General features: G+C 39.4%; 1 protein-coding gene across 2 annotated transcripts in view; it reads left to right on the forward strand.

The window, feature by feature from the left end:
• ALS2CL (ALS2 C-terminal like) overlaps positions 1 to 18,935 on the forward strand; it is a 62,039-nt gene that overhangs the window by 17,899 nt on the left and 25,205 nt on the right. For both annotated transcript variants that reach the window (XM_070729612.1, XM_070729613.1), the window contains exons 2-10: positions 1,196 to 1,439; positions 6,440 to 6,617; positions 8,266 to 8,331; positions 8,736 to 8,901; positions 9,735 to 9,863; positions 12,022 to 12,135; positions 13,525 to 13,592; positions 15,066 to 15,132; positions 16,473 to 16,669. In XM_070729612.1, coding sequence (XP_070585713.1) covers positions 1,334 to 1,439; positions 6,440 to 6,617; positions 8,266 to 8,331; positions 8,736 to 8,901; positions 9,735 to 9,863; positions 12,022 to 12,135; positions 13,525 to 13,592; positions 15,066 to 15,132; positions 16,473 to 16,669 — 1,091 coding nt within the window. In that variant the 5' untranslated portion in view covers positions 1,196 to 1,333. The remainder of the gene's footprint in view (positions 1 to 1,195; positions 1,440 to 6,439; positions 6,618 to 8,265; positions 8,332 to 8,735; positions 8,902 to 9,734; positions 9,864 to 12,021; positions 12,136 to 13,524; positions 13,593 to 15,065; positions 15,133 to 16,472; positions 16,670 to 18,935) is intronic.

Genomic DNA, 18,935 nt, shown 5'->3' on the forward strand with positions numbered 1-18,935 from the left:
GGAAGTAAAGATGAAAATCCAAATCTGAAAGGATAAAGTTATATTTGCTGTCAATTCAAAATTCAAAGAGTAAAACAAATCCAAAACTTGCTTATGTTCAAAATGAAGTCAGTTTATTTTCCAAGTTCAAGACAGGAACAAAGAACAAAGAAACAGATCCCAAGATGGAGTCAAGTTAATTTCGGTGCAGCAGGCAGATGTTAAACCAAAGAGTTCTCAGCAGATAATCCAAAAGGTGTCAGCAAATAATCCAAAAGGCTCAGGAAGTATTCCAAATAGGTTAATCCAAAAATAAGTAATCCAAAAAAGAAGTGATTTCAATCTCTTCTAGATTCCATTTAATTCATAGTTATTAAGTTATTTCATATTGTAAAAAGGAGCAGCAGAAGAAAAAAAAAAGGCAGCAAGACTGTATTCCTCCGCTTCAGAAATTAAGTCCAAAACATTATGATTTTAAAAATCTATCAGCAACAAATTCTGGTCATCCCTAGGAATTTCCTTTAGCAGTTAAAATTTTCTAAATAGTCATGTCAAATTTAAACTATTTTATTAAACCATAAAGTCAAAAAATTATTTTATAGGTTCCAAAGTTCACGTTCAAAATAGAAAAGTAAAAGTGAAAAAAAGAATTAGATCCGGCTGTTATTTGCGGATGGGTTTAAACAAGAAAAAACTTTCACTTTCGCCCTAGAGAAAAAAAAACTTTTACTTGGAACTTTTACGATCTTGTGGCTTTAAACACGAAACACAATGTGGATTTTTACCTTAGGTCCTTTCTCTGCTATATTCTTTTTCAATGTAAATGTAGATATTTATACTTTCGCTGCTTTGATTCTGTTCTTCCCGCTGAGTGAGGGGAGAAAGCGCTGGCCGGTCCTCCTAGTCGAGGAGGAGCGGTTCTCCCGTCTCCGAAGCTGCGGGGCGAACCGCTGCCTCCGGAGTCCTGGCGATGGGTCCTCGGGCAGAGGAGAGCCCCCTGTTCATGGATCGGGCCATCCGGGCCCGATCCGATCGCAAATGCGACCTTCGGAGGGGGTAGAAAGGATTCGCCTGGCAGAGCCCTGCCAGACGCGTCCCGCCGCGATCTCCACCAAACCGGAAGCCAATACTTATTCATACTTATGTAGCTAATACTAACAATTCATTTACATCTTAAGTGTCAATTCTCCTTTCTCCTCTTTCCTGAATCTTTAAGGGCGCTCCGGTGTGAACCATGATTCGGATCAAGCCGAGTTGCTTCCTGATTTGTTTTTGAAGCGTCCAAAACTTTTGAAACTTCGGCCCAACTCTGCGTCTCTGCCTTCTTCCTTTTTCAACGGGGTCGAACCTGGAAATGAGTATCGCAGACGTGGTCTCCTCACTACTCAGGACCGAGGAGACATTCTCCGCACATCTGGCGCGCATCAACACCGTGGTTCTGAAGCCCCTTCTGGAAACAGGTGAGAAGGAGGGGACCATGTCTTGGGTTCAGGTTCAGCCGCTTTTTATCTATGCCTTGGAATGTCTTTGCAGAGCGGGTTTGAATTTACCGTGGGGAATTCTTGATAACAATCCAGTCCTCAAATTATGAAATCAATAGAGCCCTTGATTTGTGTTGCTAAGTGAGACAGCTGTTGAGTGAGTTTTTCCCCGTCTTACGACCTTTCTTGCCGAAGTTGTTAAATGGAATTTTTACAGTTGTTAAGTTAGTCACATGGTTGCTAAGTGAATCTGGCTTCCAACACTGACTTGGCTTGTCCCAAGGTTGCAAAAGGGAATCACGTGACTTTTATTATTTTTTTAATAAACTTTATTAAATTTTCATAAAAAGACAAAACCAACAAACATACATTTAACATAAATTTGGGGTTGCAATTTCCCCACTTATTCTAGAAGATAAATTTCCATACAGAAAAAGAATACCTTATTAATACTTTAAATCAACTTATTACTTTAAATGAAAAGAAGAAATTCTATTGGATCTTATATAAAGAAACCTTCATTTATGGACTAAATAAAACACAAAATTTAAGTCATACATTCTTCTACATTTCTCACATAAGTTTTATTATTACTTCTTTTTCTTATTTATCCATGTATACACTTTATTCCATATCACATAAAATTCTGATTCTTCTTGGTCTTTTAACTGTCTCTTAACACGTGACTTTTAAAGTTTGTTGAATAAAAATTAAAAAAAACAGAAGTGCTTAGAGATGACTGATTCAGCTGAAGTCATTAACTTCTTCCTAAAAATAGTAACAGATGAATTTTGCAATACCATCATCAGAGTTCTTCAAGGGGTTACAGAGAGCAGAGAACAGTTAGTTTCATTTCAGCAGAGTTCAGAGTGGAAGAGTGCAGAGTGGAGACAGAGCCATGCCCAGCCTTAAGCTTTAGTTTCGATTCTCTGCACAGACTCAGAACTGGTTAGATCCCATTGGCTGATTTTGTTGCTATCCTTTTTCATTGGCTGGCCATTGGCTCTCCCCGTTCATGAATATCTTAACAGTAATAACCCCCCAGAGGATATAGCAACTGCCGTAAATATGAACCACTGCCTGAATTTTGATCCCGATACTGCAATGGTCATAAGCCACTTGAACAGTCACTAAATGAATCGTCGTAACTCAAGGACTATCTGTACTCCGCTAGTTGTAGATGACTTTAGTGGGTAGACTGGGTGATTTAACGTGGGGGGAGGGATAGGAAACATTTTGGAAAAACAATCAGATTTGGGGAAGGTGATAATCCAATTATCCTTTTCTTTCCAGTTGGTTCAATTGTGGTCATAAGTCGAGGACTTCCTGTATAGTCACTTGAAAAACAGCTGTGCCTGCATCCAGGGTTTCAATTTAAATTAGGCACTTCAGAAGAGAAGGATTTAGGGGTAGTGATTTCTGACAGTCTCAAAATGGGTGAGCAGTGTGGTCGGGCAGTAGGAAAAACAAGTAGGATGCTTGGCTGCATAGCTAGAGGTATAACAAGCAGGAAGAGGGAGATTGTGATCCCCTTATATAGAATGCTGGTGAGACCACATTTGGAATACTGTGTTCAGTTCCGGAGATCTCACCTACAAAAAGATATTGACAAATTGAACGGGTCCAAAGACGGGCTACAAGAATGGTGGAAGGTCTTAAGCATAAAACTTATCAGGAAAGATTTAATGAACTCCATCTGTATAGCCTGGAGGACAGAAGGAAAAGGGGGGACATGATCAAAACATTTAAATATGTTAAAGGGTTAAATAAAGTTCAGGAGGAAAGTGTTTTTAATAGGAAAGTGAACACAAGAACAAGGGGACACAATCTGAAGTTAGTTGGGGGAAAGTTCAAAAGCAACATGAGAAAATATTATTTTACTGAAAGAGTAGTAGATCCTTGGAACAAACTTCCAGCAGATGTGGTTGGTAAATCCACAGTAACTGAATTTAAACATGCCTGGGATAAACATATATCCATTGTAAGATAAAATACAGGAAATAGTATAAGGGCAGACTAGATGGACCATGAGGTCTTTTTCTGCCGTCAGTCTTCTATGTTTCTATGTTTTCTCTATATAGCATGGGTGTCGATATTAAATATAAGATGGACGATTACTAAGGAAATGGCATTATTAGTAAAAAGTAGTGAGATGGGAGAATTTAGAGAAATAAAACAAGCAGCGATAGGAAGCGCTCAGGCGGTAATAGTCTTGGGGTGGAAACACGCGACAAAATGGACAATGCAAAATTGGCCTAGGTATATGGTGGACCACATTCAATTTGAGATTACGGATAAAAGGATGAATTCGATTAATGAAACTGATTTGTAACAGCTGATGGGGCGATGGGACAAGGTAAGACGATATATGGCGAGTGGGATCCAAGACCAAGCTATAAGAAACAAGTTGGAATCACTATAATATGTAAAGAAATATTTCACTCTTGGGTTTAAATGATTTATACAAGAAATACCCCCAACTGGTGGTGGGGTATGATTGATTGTCTGGTGGTGGGATCACTGAGCACATGTTATATGTTGTGCGTGTGCTTTATATTATAAAAATCAATAAAAATATTAATAAATATGTATATATAGCATGGGTGTCCAACCTTGGTTATCTTAAGACTTGTGGACTTCAACTCCCAGAATTCCTCAGCCAACTTTGCTCTCTTAGATGACCCTTCTGGCTTCTTCCAACTCTCTCATTCATGGCTGGCTGAGGAGTTCTGGGAATTGAAGTCCACATGTCTTAAAGTAACCAAGGTTGGACACCCATGATATATAGTACTTAACTTGGCCCACTTCTATCCCACAGGAAAAATAAAAATAATAATATATTATTATTATTGGCATAACATCCTCTCTGATGCCTCTACCAGCTAAACTACAGGTAGTCATTAACTAACTGTAAGAACTTACTTACAGTTGATTTAGTGACTGTTCGAACTTGACACCAGCACTGACAAAAATAATTTACAATTGTTTTTCACACTTATGACCGCTGCAGCATTCCCATGGTCACATGTTCAAAATTCAGACGCTTGGCTAATGACTCGTATTTATGACAGTTGCACTGTCCTGGGGTCACGTGATTCCCTTATGTGACCGTCTGACCAGCAAAGTCAATGGAGGAGGCCAGGTTCGCTTAACAACTGCCTTGCTGACTTACCAATGGCAGTGATTCATTTAACAACCGTGATAAGCAAGATCGTGAAATGAGTCAAAAACTCACTTAAGCAAATGTTTCACCAGAAATGTTGGGCTCAGTTGTGGTCATAAGTATCGTCATAAGACTGTAATATGGCAAATGATTTAGCTTTACTAGATAAGTGGTCAAAGCAATGGAAACTGCAGTTTAATGTTTCCAAATGTAAAATAATGCACTTGGGGAAAAGGAATCCTCAATCTGAGTATTGTATTGGCAGTTCTGGGTTAGCAAAAACTTCAGAAGAGACGGATTTAGGGGCAGTGTTTTCTGACAGTCTCAAAATGGCTGAACAGTGGGGTCAGGCGGTAGGGAAAGCGAGAAGAATGCTTGGCTGCATAGCTAGAGGTATCACAAGCAGGAAGAGGGAGATTGTGATCCCACTATATAGAGCGCTGGTGAGACCACATTTGGAATAATACTGTGTTCAGTTCTGGAGACCTCACCTACAAAAAGATATTGATAAAATTGAACGGGTCCAAAGACGGGCTACAAAAAGGGCGGAAGGTCTTAAGCATAAAACGTATCAGGAAAGACTTAATGAACTCAATCTGTGTAGTCTGGAGGACAGAAGGGAAAGTGAGGACACGATCGAAACATTTAAACATGTTAAAGGGTTAAATAAGGTTCAGGAGGGAAGTGTTTTTAATAGGAAAGTGAACCCAAGAACAAGGGGGCACAATCTGAGGTCAGTTGGGGGAAAGATCAGAAGCAACGTGAGAAAATATTATTTGACTGAAAGAGTAGTAGATGCTTGGAACAAACTTCCAGCAGACGTGGTTGGTAAATCCACAAGAACTGAATTTAAACATGCCTGGGATAAAGATATATCCATCCTAGGGATAAAATACTGGATAAAATACTGGAAATAGTATGTGGGCAGACTATTTTTTATTTTATTATTTATTTTGTCCAATACACAATTGAGGGTTTTAGTGGAGTCCATGAAGTCTTTCCTGATAAGTTTTATGCTTAAGACCTTCCACCATTTTTGTAGCCCTTCTTTGGACCCGTTCAATTTTGTACGGGTAAAATACATGATGAAGGTTATAAAATATATCTAAGAAAGAATAGAAGAGAAGATATAGTAATAGAACATATCAATGAAAGAATAGAAGAAGAGATATAGGAATAGAAGAAAGGCATAGGAGATATAGGAGAGCAATAGGACAGGGGACGGAAGGCACTCTAGTGCACTTGTACTTGCCCCTTACTGACCTCTTAGGAATCTGGATAGGTCAACCATAGATAATCTAAGGGTAAAGTGTTGGGGGTTTGGGGATGACACTATGGAGTCCGGTAATGAGTTCCACGCTTCGGCAACTCGGTTACTGAAGTCATATTTTTTACAGTCAAGTTTGGAGCGGTTAATATTAAGTTTAAATCTGTTGTGTGCTCTTGTGTTGTTGTGGTTGAAGCTGAAGTAGTCGCCGACAGGCAGGACGTTGCAGCATATGATCTTGTGGTCAATACTTAGATCTTGTTTAAGGCGTCTTAGTTCTAAACTTTCTAGGCCCAGGATTGAAAGTCTAGTCTCGTAGGGTATTCTATTTCGAGTGGTGGAGTGAAGGGCTCTTCTGGTGAAGTATCTAAGGGACTAGATGGACCAGGAGGTCTTTTTCTGCCGTCAATCTTCTATGTTTCTATGTTTCTAAGTTGAGAACGACCTCTATATGAGATCACCAAATTTCTTTTATTTCTGGACGATTAAAACTTTTTCCCAACTGGATCCTTCCACCTTATGTGGGGCCTCTATGTTTTGTCTTAAAAGGGTCTTTGGAGAATGTTAAGTTCCTCCTCATGTTAAACAACCACTTCCAAGCCATTTGGCATCTGATGGAGGAGAAATACAGGAAGCTAAAGGAGACCTACAGCACGTCCGAATCTTTTGGTGTCCCCGACATATATCTCGTCCGTGAAGCGGACTCCTTCCTGAATGCTTATGTCCAGTGAGTACTACAAAGCCTATCTTGTGGACAGGGGTGGACGTTGGGCCATTGTTCAAAGCTTTTTTTAAAAAAATAATAATTTATTCAAGCATAAAAGACAAAAATATAAGAGGCAGTTGAAAGTCAAGTAGGGGAAGAAAAGGGGAAGAGAGAAGCGTAGGGTAGAAGGGAAAGAAGAAAACAAAATATAGAATAAAAATATTAAAATGTAGAATATTAGCTTATAATGAATGATAAAATTAAAATGCAGAATAACGACATTCATTTATGATATTTTAATTGAACTATAAAATTAAATTACTGTATAGAAAAACAATATTATCTTATAATGTTCTAATTTAATTTAGCTTATTATGGGTTTTAATCTGGGTTTTATTGTTAGATTGCATATTTGATTTCTTTTTAATTGTTTTTTTGTAATTTATATTGTTGTAATGCGCCATGAGTCCTTCAGGATCGGGCGGCATAGAAGTCGAATTAATTAATTGGAGCGTTATAAGATAATATTGATATTTTAATTAATTAATTAAAATATCAATATTACCTTATAATGTCCTAATTGAATTATAGAATTAAAACATAGAATAACAATATTATTTTACAATGTTCTAATTGAATTATAGAATTAAAATATAGAATAGCAATATTATCTTATAATGTTTTAATTGAATTATAGAATTAAAATATAGTATTATCTTACAATGTTCTAATTGAATTATAGAATTAAAATATAGAATAACAATATTATCTTATAATATTCTAATTGAATTATAGAATTAAAATATAGAATAACAATATTGGCTTATAATGTTCTAATTGAATTATAGAACTAAAATATAGAATAACAATATTATCTTATAATGTTCTAATTGAATTATAGAATTAAAATATAGAATAACAATATTGGCTTATAATGTTCTAATTGAATTATAGAACTAAAATATAGAATAACAATATTATCTTATAATGTTCTAATTGAATTATAGAATTAAAATATAGAATAACAATATTATCTTACAATGATCTAATTGAATTATAGAATTAAAATATGGAATAACAATATTATCTTACAATGTTCTAATTGAATTATAGGATTAACATATAGAATAACAATATTATCTTACAATGTTCTAATTGAATTATAGAATTAAAATATAGAATAACAATATTATCCTACAATGTTCTAATTGAATTATAGGATTAACATATAGAATAACAATATTATCCTACAATGTTCTAACTGAATTATAGGATTAACATATAGAATAACAATATTATCCTACAATGTTCTAATAGAATTATAGAATTAAAACATAGAATAACAATATTATCTTACAATGTTCTAACTGAATTATAGAATTAAAATATATTATTATCTTACAATGTTCTAACTGAATTATAGAATTAAAATATAGAATAACAATATTATGATGTTCTAATTGAATTGTTGCATGCTCTTAAAGCATGCCGGCTGGGCTGAGGGATTCTGGGAGTTGAAGTCCTCCCCTATTAAAAGCATGGCTGCTGGGGAATTCTGGGAATGGAAGTCCACCGCTCTAGAGCCATGCAGATTTGGGAATTGTGGAAGTTGAAGTCAAGCCATTTTACAGTGGCCAACATCAATAACAGACCTCTGCTTAACCTACAGGTACTTCTTCACATTTGGTACTTGTGTGGTGTTGCAAAATTTTGAACATGCATCCAGGAGTAAAAGGTGAGTAAAGGAGTTTAGTAGTTCGCCAATTGGGCTCCAAAGCAAAAAAAAGCAAATGTTTCTGGTTTGAATTTAACTGTTCGGGGCCAAAACATCCCTGCTGGAAATCTTTTTTTTGCAGCCTGTTTCTGGGAGACCAAAATCGTGATATGGCAAGAATAACACATTTGGAGAGTTAAAATGTGCGAAATATTTCACCATCCCTTTTAAAGGGTAGAAAATAATTGGACTGGGTTCCAAAGCTTTTCCAGGCCAAACGTTTAATAATGATTGATTGGTGGTTTGGAATTCTAACAAAAAGAAAAGAAGAAGACAAAAAAAACCACACACACCAGAGATAAATACATTATTAAGAAAGAGAAAACTAGGAAAAAGAACATTTGCTATTTTCTTTTTGATTGCAGCGATGTCTGGAAGTTGCACAAACCCGCCCTGCAGGAATTCCTTGCTGACTTCTCACCTGACAGCTGTCTGTCCATCGGACTTTACACGGTGTTGCAGAAGCCGTTCCGAGACCACCTGCAGAGATACTCCTGCGTCCTCACCAAACTCAAGACTGCCACCGACCAGGTAGAACATCTGAGGCCAGACATACAATTCTCCTCCTTCTTCTCCTCCTCCCCCTCCTTCCTCTTCCTCCTCCTCTTTCTTCCTTTCCTTCTTCCTCCTCCCCTTGTTCTTGTTCTTCTTCTTCTTGTGGTTGTTGTTCTTTTTCTTCTCCTCCTCCTCCTCCTCCTCCTCCTCCTCCTCCTCCTCCTCCTCCTCCTCCTCCTTCCTTTCCTTCCTCCTCCCCTTCCTGTTCCTCTTCTTCCTCCTCCTCCCCTTCTTCTTGTTCTTGTTCACCAATTGATGAACTGCTAAACTCCTTTACTCACCTTTTACTCCTGGATGCATGTTCAAAATTTTGCAACACCACACAAGTACCAAATGTGAAGAAGTACCTGTAGGTTAAGCAGAGGTCTGGTTCTTCTTGTCTTCTTCTTCTTCTTCTTCTTCTTCTTCTTCTTCTTCTTCTTCTTCTTCTTCTTCTTCTTCTTCTTCTTCTTCTTCCTCTTCTCCTTCTCCTTCTCCTTCTTCCTCCTCCTTCATCTTCGTCGTCTTTGTCTTCTTCTCCTTCCCCTCCTCCTCCTTCTTCTTTCTTTCCTTCCTCCTCCCCTCTTCCTCCTCCTCCTCCTCTTCTCTTCTTCTTTTCCTTCTTCCTCCCCTCTTCCTCCTTCTCCTCCTTCCCCCCTTCCTCCCCCTTTCCTCTCTTCCCCCTCCCCTACAGCTAGTTGGACCCACTCAGAGTTCACCAGATTGTGTCAATCCGAAACCTTCAGAGCTTCAGACCCATTTTTCCCAATGTCCACCTTGACTCGGAAGGAGTCGAGCCAGTTCAGCTTTCAGGCTTTTTCTGTCCACAGATCTTAGAGAGAGAAGACATCGCTGATGCTTCCGAAAAGTTTGCAAAGCTGCGTTCCTACATCAGCCAAATTGTGGACGAAGCCGGCTCCACCGCCGCATTGTGGAAGTCCGTGGGAACTAAGTTCACGGTGCGTTTTTGTTTATTATTTTTACTTTCTTAAATACAGTGATACCTTGTCTTACAAACTTAATTGGTTCCGGGACGAGGTTCTTAAGGTGAAAAGTTTGTAAGATGAAGCAATGTTTCCCATAGGAATCAATGGAAAAGAGATTAATGCGTGCAAGCCCAAATTTCAACCCTTTTGCCAGCCGAAGCGCCTGGTTTTGCACTGCTGGAATTCCCCTGAGGTTCCCCTCCATGGGAAACCCCACCTCCGGACTTCTGTGTTTTTGCGATGCTGCAGGGGAATCGCAGCATCTCTGCACCTCTGTGTTTTTGCGATACTGCGATTTCACTGAGGCTCCCCTTGCTGGAAAACCCCACCTCCAGACTTTCGTTGCCAGCAAAGCACCCGTTTTTGCGCTGCAGGATTCCCCTGCTGGGATTCCCCTGCAGCATCACAAAAACATGGAAGTCCGGAGATGGGGTTTCCCATGGAGGGGAGCCTCAGTGGAATCCCAGCAGCGCAAAAATAGGTGCTTCACTGGCAACAGAAGTCCAGAGGCGGGGCATCCCAGCGGCGGTGGTGGGTTTGTAAGGTGAAAATAGTTTGCAAGAAGAGACAAAAAAATCTTAAACCCCGGGTTTGTATCTCGAAAAGTTTGTATGACAAGGCGTTTGTAAGATGAGGTATCACTGTATTTAGAGGTTTGTAATAAATAAAATCTAGACTTTACAATTTGGGGGAGGGGGGCAATATAGCCTGCATGATAAATCAGTGAAGTATATATGAAATCATTTTGTTAATGGAAGAAAGCATGTACTAATTTATATACTTGAAACAAATTATAGCCTAGTGTATAATTAATATAATATCAATATAGTGACTTTATTGCTAATATAATGCTAATATCTGCATATGCTATTATTAATTTAATTTTCTTTGGTTTTCTTCTGTACTTACTATTGTGTTTTCTTTCTTAAAAGTGGAAAATTAATAAAAAATATTTAAAAAGAAAAAGAGAATGGATGGATGGATGGAAGAGGAGTCCCATGGAAATGGCATCATTATCCCAGGCTAGCAGATAGGAGAAAAAAATATGTCATTTTTGTCCATCTGTTAGCCTGGTGTGACATTAGCCCAACTGCATCTGAAACTGGCAAGATTGGTTACAAAATTTAGGTATAGGCTACAAGAACAATTAAGTCCAACATTTATGTTGCTAAGTGAAACATTATTTAAGCGGGTTTTTTTCTTTTTTTAAATTTATTTTTTATAAAAATAAACTTTATTTAAACACACAAAATACAAACAATTAAACTCATACATAAAAGGAGGAGTTTACAGCTTTTCTTGCAACAGTTATTAAGCATAAAACTTATCAGGAAAGACTTCATGGACTCCATCTGTATAGTCTGGAGGATAGAAGGAAAAGGGGGGACACAATCAAAACATTTAAACATGTTAAAGGATTAAATAAGGTTCAGGAGGGAAGTGTTTTTAATAGGAAAGTTAACCCAAGAACAAGGGGACACAATCTGAACTTAGTTGGGGGAAAGATCAAAAGCAACATGAGAAAATATTATTTTACTGAAAGAGTAGTAGATCCTTGGAACAAACTTCCAGCAGACGTGGTTGGTAAATGCATAGTGACTGAATTTAAACATGCCTGGGATAAACATATATCCATCCTAAGATAAAATACAGGAAATAGTATAAGGGCAGACTAGATGGACCCGGAGGTCTTTTTCTGCCGTCAATCTTCTATGTTTCTATGTTTTTTTCAGTGCTATTGTAACTTTGAACGGCCACTAAATGGAATGTTGTACGTCGAGGACTACTTGTATATAAGTGAAGATAGTCCTCAACTTACATCCACAATTGCCTAAACAAGATGACTAATTAGGGAATTTTGTCCTATTTAACCACCTTGTTTGGCACGGTCGTTAAGCGAATCTGGATACCCCGTTTGTCAGGAGCTTGCCAAAGGGGATGCTACAACCGTCATAAATGCGAGTCGGTTGCCTAGCGTCCCAATTTGGATCACCGGAGATGATGTAACTGTTGTACGTGTGAAAAACAATTGCTAAGTCACTGTTTTCAGTGCCGTTGTAACTTTGAACAGTCGCTAACCGGACCGTTGTTAATCGAGGACTGCCTGTATCTTCCTCTGTCCCTCTTGCAGGACATCCTTTGCACCCCCGAGAGACGATTGCTGGAAGACAGTGAAAGCATCCCCATCCTCAGCGGCAGAACGGACCGTGTCCTCCTCTTCAACGATGCCCTGGTCTTGATCCAGGCAAGAGTTTGGGTTGCTCTCTGCTGGGGACCCTTGCCCTCCTCTTCCTCCTCCTCTTCCTCTTGCACCTTCTCTTCTTCCTCCTCCTCCCTCTTCTCCTCACCTTCCACCATTTGTTCTTCATCGTCCCCCTCCTTTTTCACCTTCTCTTCTTCTTCCTCCTCCCTCCCCTCTTGCACCTTCTCTTCTTCCTCCTCCTCCTTCTTCTTGGCTTCCACCATTTATTTTTCGTTGTCCTCCACTTTCACTTTCTTCCTCCTCCTCCTTTTCCACCTTCTCTTCTTCCTCCTCCTCCCTCCCCTCTTCCACCTTTTTTGTTCTTCCTCCTCTTCCTCTTCCATCTTCTCTTCTTCCTCCTCCTCCCCCCCTCTTCTCCTCACCTTCCACCATTTGTTCTTCATCGTCCTCCTCCTCCACTTCCACCTTCTCCCTCCTCCTCCCTCTCCTTCTCCTCCACCTATTGTTCCTCCTCCTCCCTCTCCTCTTCCACCTTTTGTTCTTCCTCCTCCTGCTCTTCCTCCTCTTCCACCATCTCTTCTTTCTCCTGCCCTTCCTCTTTCACCTTCCCTTCATTCTCCTCCCCTGCTCCTCTTCCTCCCCTCCTCTTCCATCTTCTCTTCTTCCTCCTCCTCTTCCAACCTCTCCCTCCTCCCACTCATCCTCTTCTTCCTCCTCCACCTTTTATTATTATTCTTTATTAGATTTGTATGCCGCCCTTCTCCGAAGACTCGGAGCAGCTCACAGCAACAGTATACAAATCCAATCATTAAAAAACAGAACAGTTAAAAGCCTTAATATAAAAACCAATCATACAACCTAACAAACCATACATAAAATGCAACGGCCTGGGGGAATCAATTTCCCCATGCCTGGCGGCAGAGGTGGGTTTTTAGGAGTTTGTGAAAGGCAAGGAGGGTGGGGGCAGTCCTGATCTCTGGAGGGAGTTGATTCCAGAGGGCCGGGGCCGCCACAGAGAAGGCTCTCCCCCTGGGTCCCGCCAGATGGCATTGTTTCGCCGATGGTACCTGGAGAAGGCCAACTCTGTGGCACCTTATCGGCCACTGGGATTTGTGCGGTAGAAGGCAGTTCCGGAGGTATTCTTTCTTTTCCTACATATTGGTTGCAATTCTGGAAATCCTGGAGATTTCTCAAGCCTGTTTTTATCACAAGCCTCCCGTTTGCATCCCATGATACCTGTGCCATTCGAGATGAGAGGAGGGATTCATACCTGAGACCATCTAGTCTCTCCTCCTGAGAATTAAGAAACCCCAGGAACTAGAAACCTGTGTACCAGTTACTCCCTTCAAGCAAAGAGGTTTTTTTAAATTAATTGTTTTGAGGCTTTTTTCTTTTTCTTTTAAATTTCAATCCTCAATAAATTTTTTTTAGGGGAATAACTTCCAGAGTTTCGATCTGAAGCTTCTGTGGGTTGAGCCAGCTTCCAGCAAAACCGGAAAGTGAGTAAAATTAATTCAATTTGCTTATGTAGAGCAGAGGAAAAATTTAGTCTCATTTCCCCATTTATTGCCAGGGGGAAATTTACTATCTTTCAAATTAGCCCTTGATTTACGACTATTTGTTTAGTGACATACAACAGCGCTGCAAATGGTCCTTGCACATACGGGCAGTCTCCAAGTTATGACCACAACTGAACCCGACACTTCTGTTGCTAAATGAGACAATTGAGTTTTCCACGCACTCATTTTACGATCTTTCTTCTGATAGTTGTTAAGTGAATCACTGCAGTTGTTAAGATAGTTATGTGGTTGTTAAGTGAATCCAGCTTTCCCTTTAACTTTGCCTGTCAGAAGATTGCTAAAAAAGGAGATAATGTGATCCCAGGACACTTCCGCCATAATAAATGGGGGTCAGCGGTCGTAAGTGTAAAAATTGCTCCTAGGTCTCTTTTTTTCAGTGCCCGTTGTTAGGTTTGAACGGTCACCGCAATGGAAACTGCGGTTTAATGTTGATATTCCTGGAGGCATCTGTAATATGGTAAATGATTTAGCTTTACTAGATAAATGGTCAAAGCAATGGAAACTGCAGTTTAATGTTTCCAAATGTAAAATAATGCACTTGGGGAAAAGGAATCCTCAATCTGAGTATTGTATTGGCAGTTCTGTGTTAGCAAAAACTTCAAAAGAGAAGGATTTAGGGGTAGTGATTTCTGACAAGCAGGAAAAGGGAGATTGTGATCCCGCTGTATAGAGCGCTGGTGAGACCACATTTGGAATAATACTGTGTCCAGTTCTGGAGAATTCACCTATAAAAAGATATTGATCAAATTGAACGGGTCCAAAGACGGGCTACAAGAATGGTGGAAGGTCTTAAGCATAAAACCTATCAGGAAAGACTTCATGAACTCAATCTGTATAGTCTGGAGGACAGAAGGGAAAGTGGGGACATGATCGAAACATTTAAATAGGTTCAAGGGTTAAATAAGGTTCAGGAGGGAAGTGTTTTTAATAGGAAAGTGAACACAAGAACAAGGGGACATAATCTGAGGTTAGTCAAAAGTATATTTGACTGAAAGAGGAGTAGATACTTGGAACAAACTTCCAGCAGGCCTGGTTGGTAAATCCACAGTCACTGAATTTAAACATGCCTGGGATAAACATAGATCCATCCTAAGATAAAATACAGGAAATAGTATAAAGGCGGACTAGGTGGACCGCGAGGTCTTTTTCTGTCATCATTCTTCCGTGTTTCTATGTTTCTATGTCACTAAGCAAATGGCTGTAAGTGGAGGACTTCATGTATTTGGGAGGAAAAAAGCATTTGGATTAATTGATAAAAATTCAAGGATCGGAAAACCTTCCTTCATCCAGATGCTTCCTTCCATGTTCAAAGTTTTTTAAAAAGTGAAACTATTTTTACTGCAGAACGTCAATCATTTTTAATTAATTTATTGTTGTTTTGTTCTTTTGCAGCCATACTTTAAACCTTGTGACTCCGGAAGAGAATTTCTTCCTGTTGGCCAAAGGACCAGAAGCCCGAGTGAGTGATTGATGGCGTTGGGTGGTGGATACGAAAGGCAGGCAGTCCTCGTCTTACAACAGTTCGTTTAAAATTACAATGTCACTCTGAAAATGGTGACCTTTTTCATTCACAGTGGTGACCATTGCATAATCTCCACGGTCAGGTGATCAAAATTCAAATGCTTGGAAACAGGCATGTACTTATGACGGTTGCAATTCCCAGGGTCATGTGATCCACTTCTGTGACAAAGTCAATGGGGGCACTCTCTCTCTCTCTCTCACACACACACACACACATACGCTTTCTCTCACATACCCTTTCTCTGACTTTCTCTTCTCTTTCTCTTTCACTTTCTGTCTCTTTTTCTCCTTTTTTCTCTTTCTTTCCCTTTCTTTCTTTTTTCACTCGCTCATTCTTTCACTTTCTGTCTTCTTTTTTCTCTTTCCCTTTCTTTCTCTCACCCACTCATTCTTTCTCTTTCTGTCTCTTTTTTCTCTTTTTTTCTTTCTCTCACTCTTTCTTTCTGTCTCCTTTTCTCTCCCTATTTCTCTCTCTCCTTTCTCTCACTCACTCTTTCTTACTTTCTTTTTTCTCTTTCTCTCCCCCTTTCTTTCTCACTCATTCTTTCTCACTTTCGTTCTGTGTCATTTTTCTCTATTCTTTCTTTTTCTCTCTCTTTCTCTCCCTTTCTTTCTTTCACTCACTCACTCACTCACTCACTCCTTCACTTTCTCTCTTTTTTCTCTCTCTCTCTCAATCTCTTTCTGTCTCTTTTTTCCTCACTTCTTTCTTTTTCTCTCCCGCTTTCTCTCTCTCTCCTTTCTTTCTGTCTCACTCTTTCTCGCTTCCTTTGTCTCTTTTTCTCTTTCTTTTTTCCTTTCTTTTCTCTTTCTCACACTTTTTCTCTCTCACTTTCTCTCTCTCTCTTGTATTTGTATTTATTAGATTTGTATGCCGCCCCTCTCCAAAGACTCGGGGCGATATAAAATATAAAAAGACAATGTAAACAAATCTAATATTAAAAACAATCTAAAAAACCCCAATTTAAAGAACCACTCATACATACAAGCATACCATGTATAAATTCTATAAGCCTAGGGGGAAGGGAAATTTCAATTCCCCCATGCCTGACGACAGAGGTGGGTTTTAAAGATCTTGTGAAAGGCAAGGAGGGTGGGGGCAACTCTGATATCTGGGGGGAGCTGGTTCCAGAGGATCGGGACCGCCACAGAGAAGGCTCTTCTCCTGGGTCCCGCCAAACGACATTTCTTGTCTTTTTTTTTCTTGCTCTCTGTCCCTCCCTCCCTACTTCTTTTCATTCATTTATTTCCCTTCCGTATCGTGTCCCCCCTCTACAGGCAGTGTGGCAATGGAAGATCCACCGGGCGGTGGGCCAGGCCTTGGCGGACAAGAGAGACCTCCCCATGTGGGGCGATGAGGGCAAATCCTTCGTCTCCCAGCTCTGCCGATTTGCCACCTTCGCATTCAGGGCCGAAGGGCGGTTCAAGGGCGCCACGTACGAGGGAGACTGGCGTTTGGGGAAACCTCACAGCAAGTAAGTCCCTGCCTGGGCTAGGAAGGCAGGCACCCTCTTAAAATAAGGGGATCAGATGTCTGGCTTTTGGCAGGACAGTCCCATTTTTTAATAATAATAATAATAATAATAATAATAATAATAATAATAATAATAGTAGTAGTAGTAGTAGTAGTAGTAGTAGTAATAGTAATAAATAGTAATAGTAATAGTAATAACAATAGTAGTAGTAGTAGTAATAAATAGTAATAGTAATAAGAATAATAATAGTAATAACAATAATAGTAGTAGTAGTAATAAATAGTAATAGTAATAAGAATAATAATAGTAATAACAATAATAGTAGTAGTAGTAATAAATAGTAATAGTAATAAGAATAATAATAGTAATAACAATAATAGTAGTAGTAGTAGTAATAAGAATAATAATAGTAATAAGAATAATAATAGTAATAAGAATAATAAATAATAACAACAACAACAACAACAATAATAATAATAATAATAATAATAATAATAATAATAATAATTTATTAGATTTGTATGCCGCCCCTCTCTGAGGACTCGGAGTGCCTCAATAAATTGTCCCGCAGGGTTTCAAAAAAGTCCTGCTTTTCCTTTCATTGGACTGCCCAGAGCAAATAAAGTGCTTCCATTCTTTGGGCACTGGGAGGGGGAATAAACTTCTCCCAGCGGCCAGGTTATTTTGCCTGTCAGGTGTTAATATGATGCAGTTGATATGATTCCTGCTTAAGCAGAGAATTGGACTAGCCCAGGGGTAGGCAAAGTCGGCTCTTCTATGACATGTGGACTTCAACTCCCAGAATTCCTGAGCCAATCGTGCTATCTCAGGAATTCTGGGAGTTGAAGTCCACGTGTCATAGAAGAGCCGACTTTGCCTACCCCTGGGCTAGAAGGTCCCTTCGAACTCTATTATTGTTACGATGAGATTTTTAAAAAGGCACATACAGATATTTTGTATAAAAGCTGTTTCCAAATTTGAATCTTCAGCCAAAAAGAAAGCAGTACCAAATTTATCTTAAATAAGGGGCGGGGGGAATCCACCTTTTTTTTGGGGGGGGGGGACACAACACCCCCGATTTTGGCTTTAATTTTTGAAAATTCTTTAAAATTAGTATGTTTTTAGTGTTTTTCATTATTGTGTTCTAGGTCTGCATGGGTCCATTTCATGGATCATGTGAAGGGTGATTGCATAGGAAGTAGTGGCTATATATACCACATTGGAATAGAATAGAATAGAATAGAATTTTATTGGCCAAGAGGGATTGGACACACAAGGGATTTGTCTTGGTGCAGATGCTCTCAGTGTACATAAAAGAAAAAGATGCATTTGTCAAGAATCATGTGGTACAACACTTAATGATTGTCATAGGGGTCAAATAAGCAATGAAGAAACAATCAATATTAATAAAAATCTTAAGGATACAAGCAACAAGTCACAGTCATACAGTCATAAGTGGGAGGAAATGGATGATAGGAATGATGAGAAAAAACTGGTAGAAATAGAAGTGCAGACTTAGTAAATAGTCTGACAGTGTTGAGGGAATTATTTGTTTAGCAGAGTGATGGCGTTCGGGAAAAAACTGTTCTTGTGTCCGGTTGTCTTGGTGTGCAGTGCTCTGTAGCGACATTTTGAGGGTAGGAATTGAAACAGTTTATGTCCAGGATGCAAGGGGTCAGTCAATATTTTCCCCACCCTCTTTTTGACTCATGCAGTCTACAGGTCCTCAATGGAAGGCAGGTTGGCAGCAATGGTTTTTTCTGCAGTTCTGATTCCCCTCTGAAGTCTGTGTTGGGCCTGTTGGGTTGCAGAACTGAACCAGACAGTTATGGAGGTGCAGATAACAGACTCAATGATTCCTCTGTAGAACTGGATCAGCAGCTCCTTGGGCGGTTTGAGCTTCCTGAGCTGGCGCAGAAAGAACATTCTTTGTTGTGCTTTTTTGATGATGTTTTTGATGTTAGGTGACCATTTTAGGTCTTGAGATATGATAGAACCTAGGAATTTGAAGGTCTCTACTGTTGATACTGTGTTGTCTAGTATTGTGAGAGATGGACGGGTGGAAGGGTTTAATAACAACGTAGTAATAACACTGGTCTACAAGAGCTGGCCTGCCAATCTTGGGATGGGCGTGGCTCCCAGGGAGACCAGAGCAAATTTTTAATCAAGGACCTCCCCACCCCCACCCCGCCTGTCAATGGGGTCCTGCTTTACCAATATTCAAATCTGGTCACCTTATCTTAAAACTTAAGATTTAATCAACTGC

Source organism: Erythrolamprus reginae, chromosome Z (assembly GCF_031021105.1).
Source record: "Erythrolamprus reginae isolate rEryReg1 chromosome Z, rEryReg1.hap1, whole genome shotgun sequence".
NCBI lineage: Eukaryota > Metazoa > Chordata > Lepidosauria > Squamata > Dipsadidae > Erythrolamprus > Erythrolamprus reginae.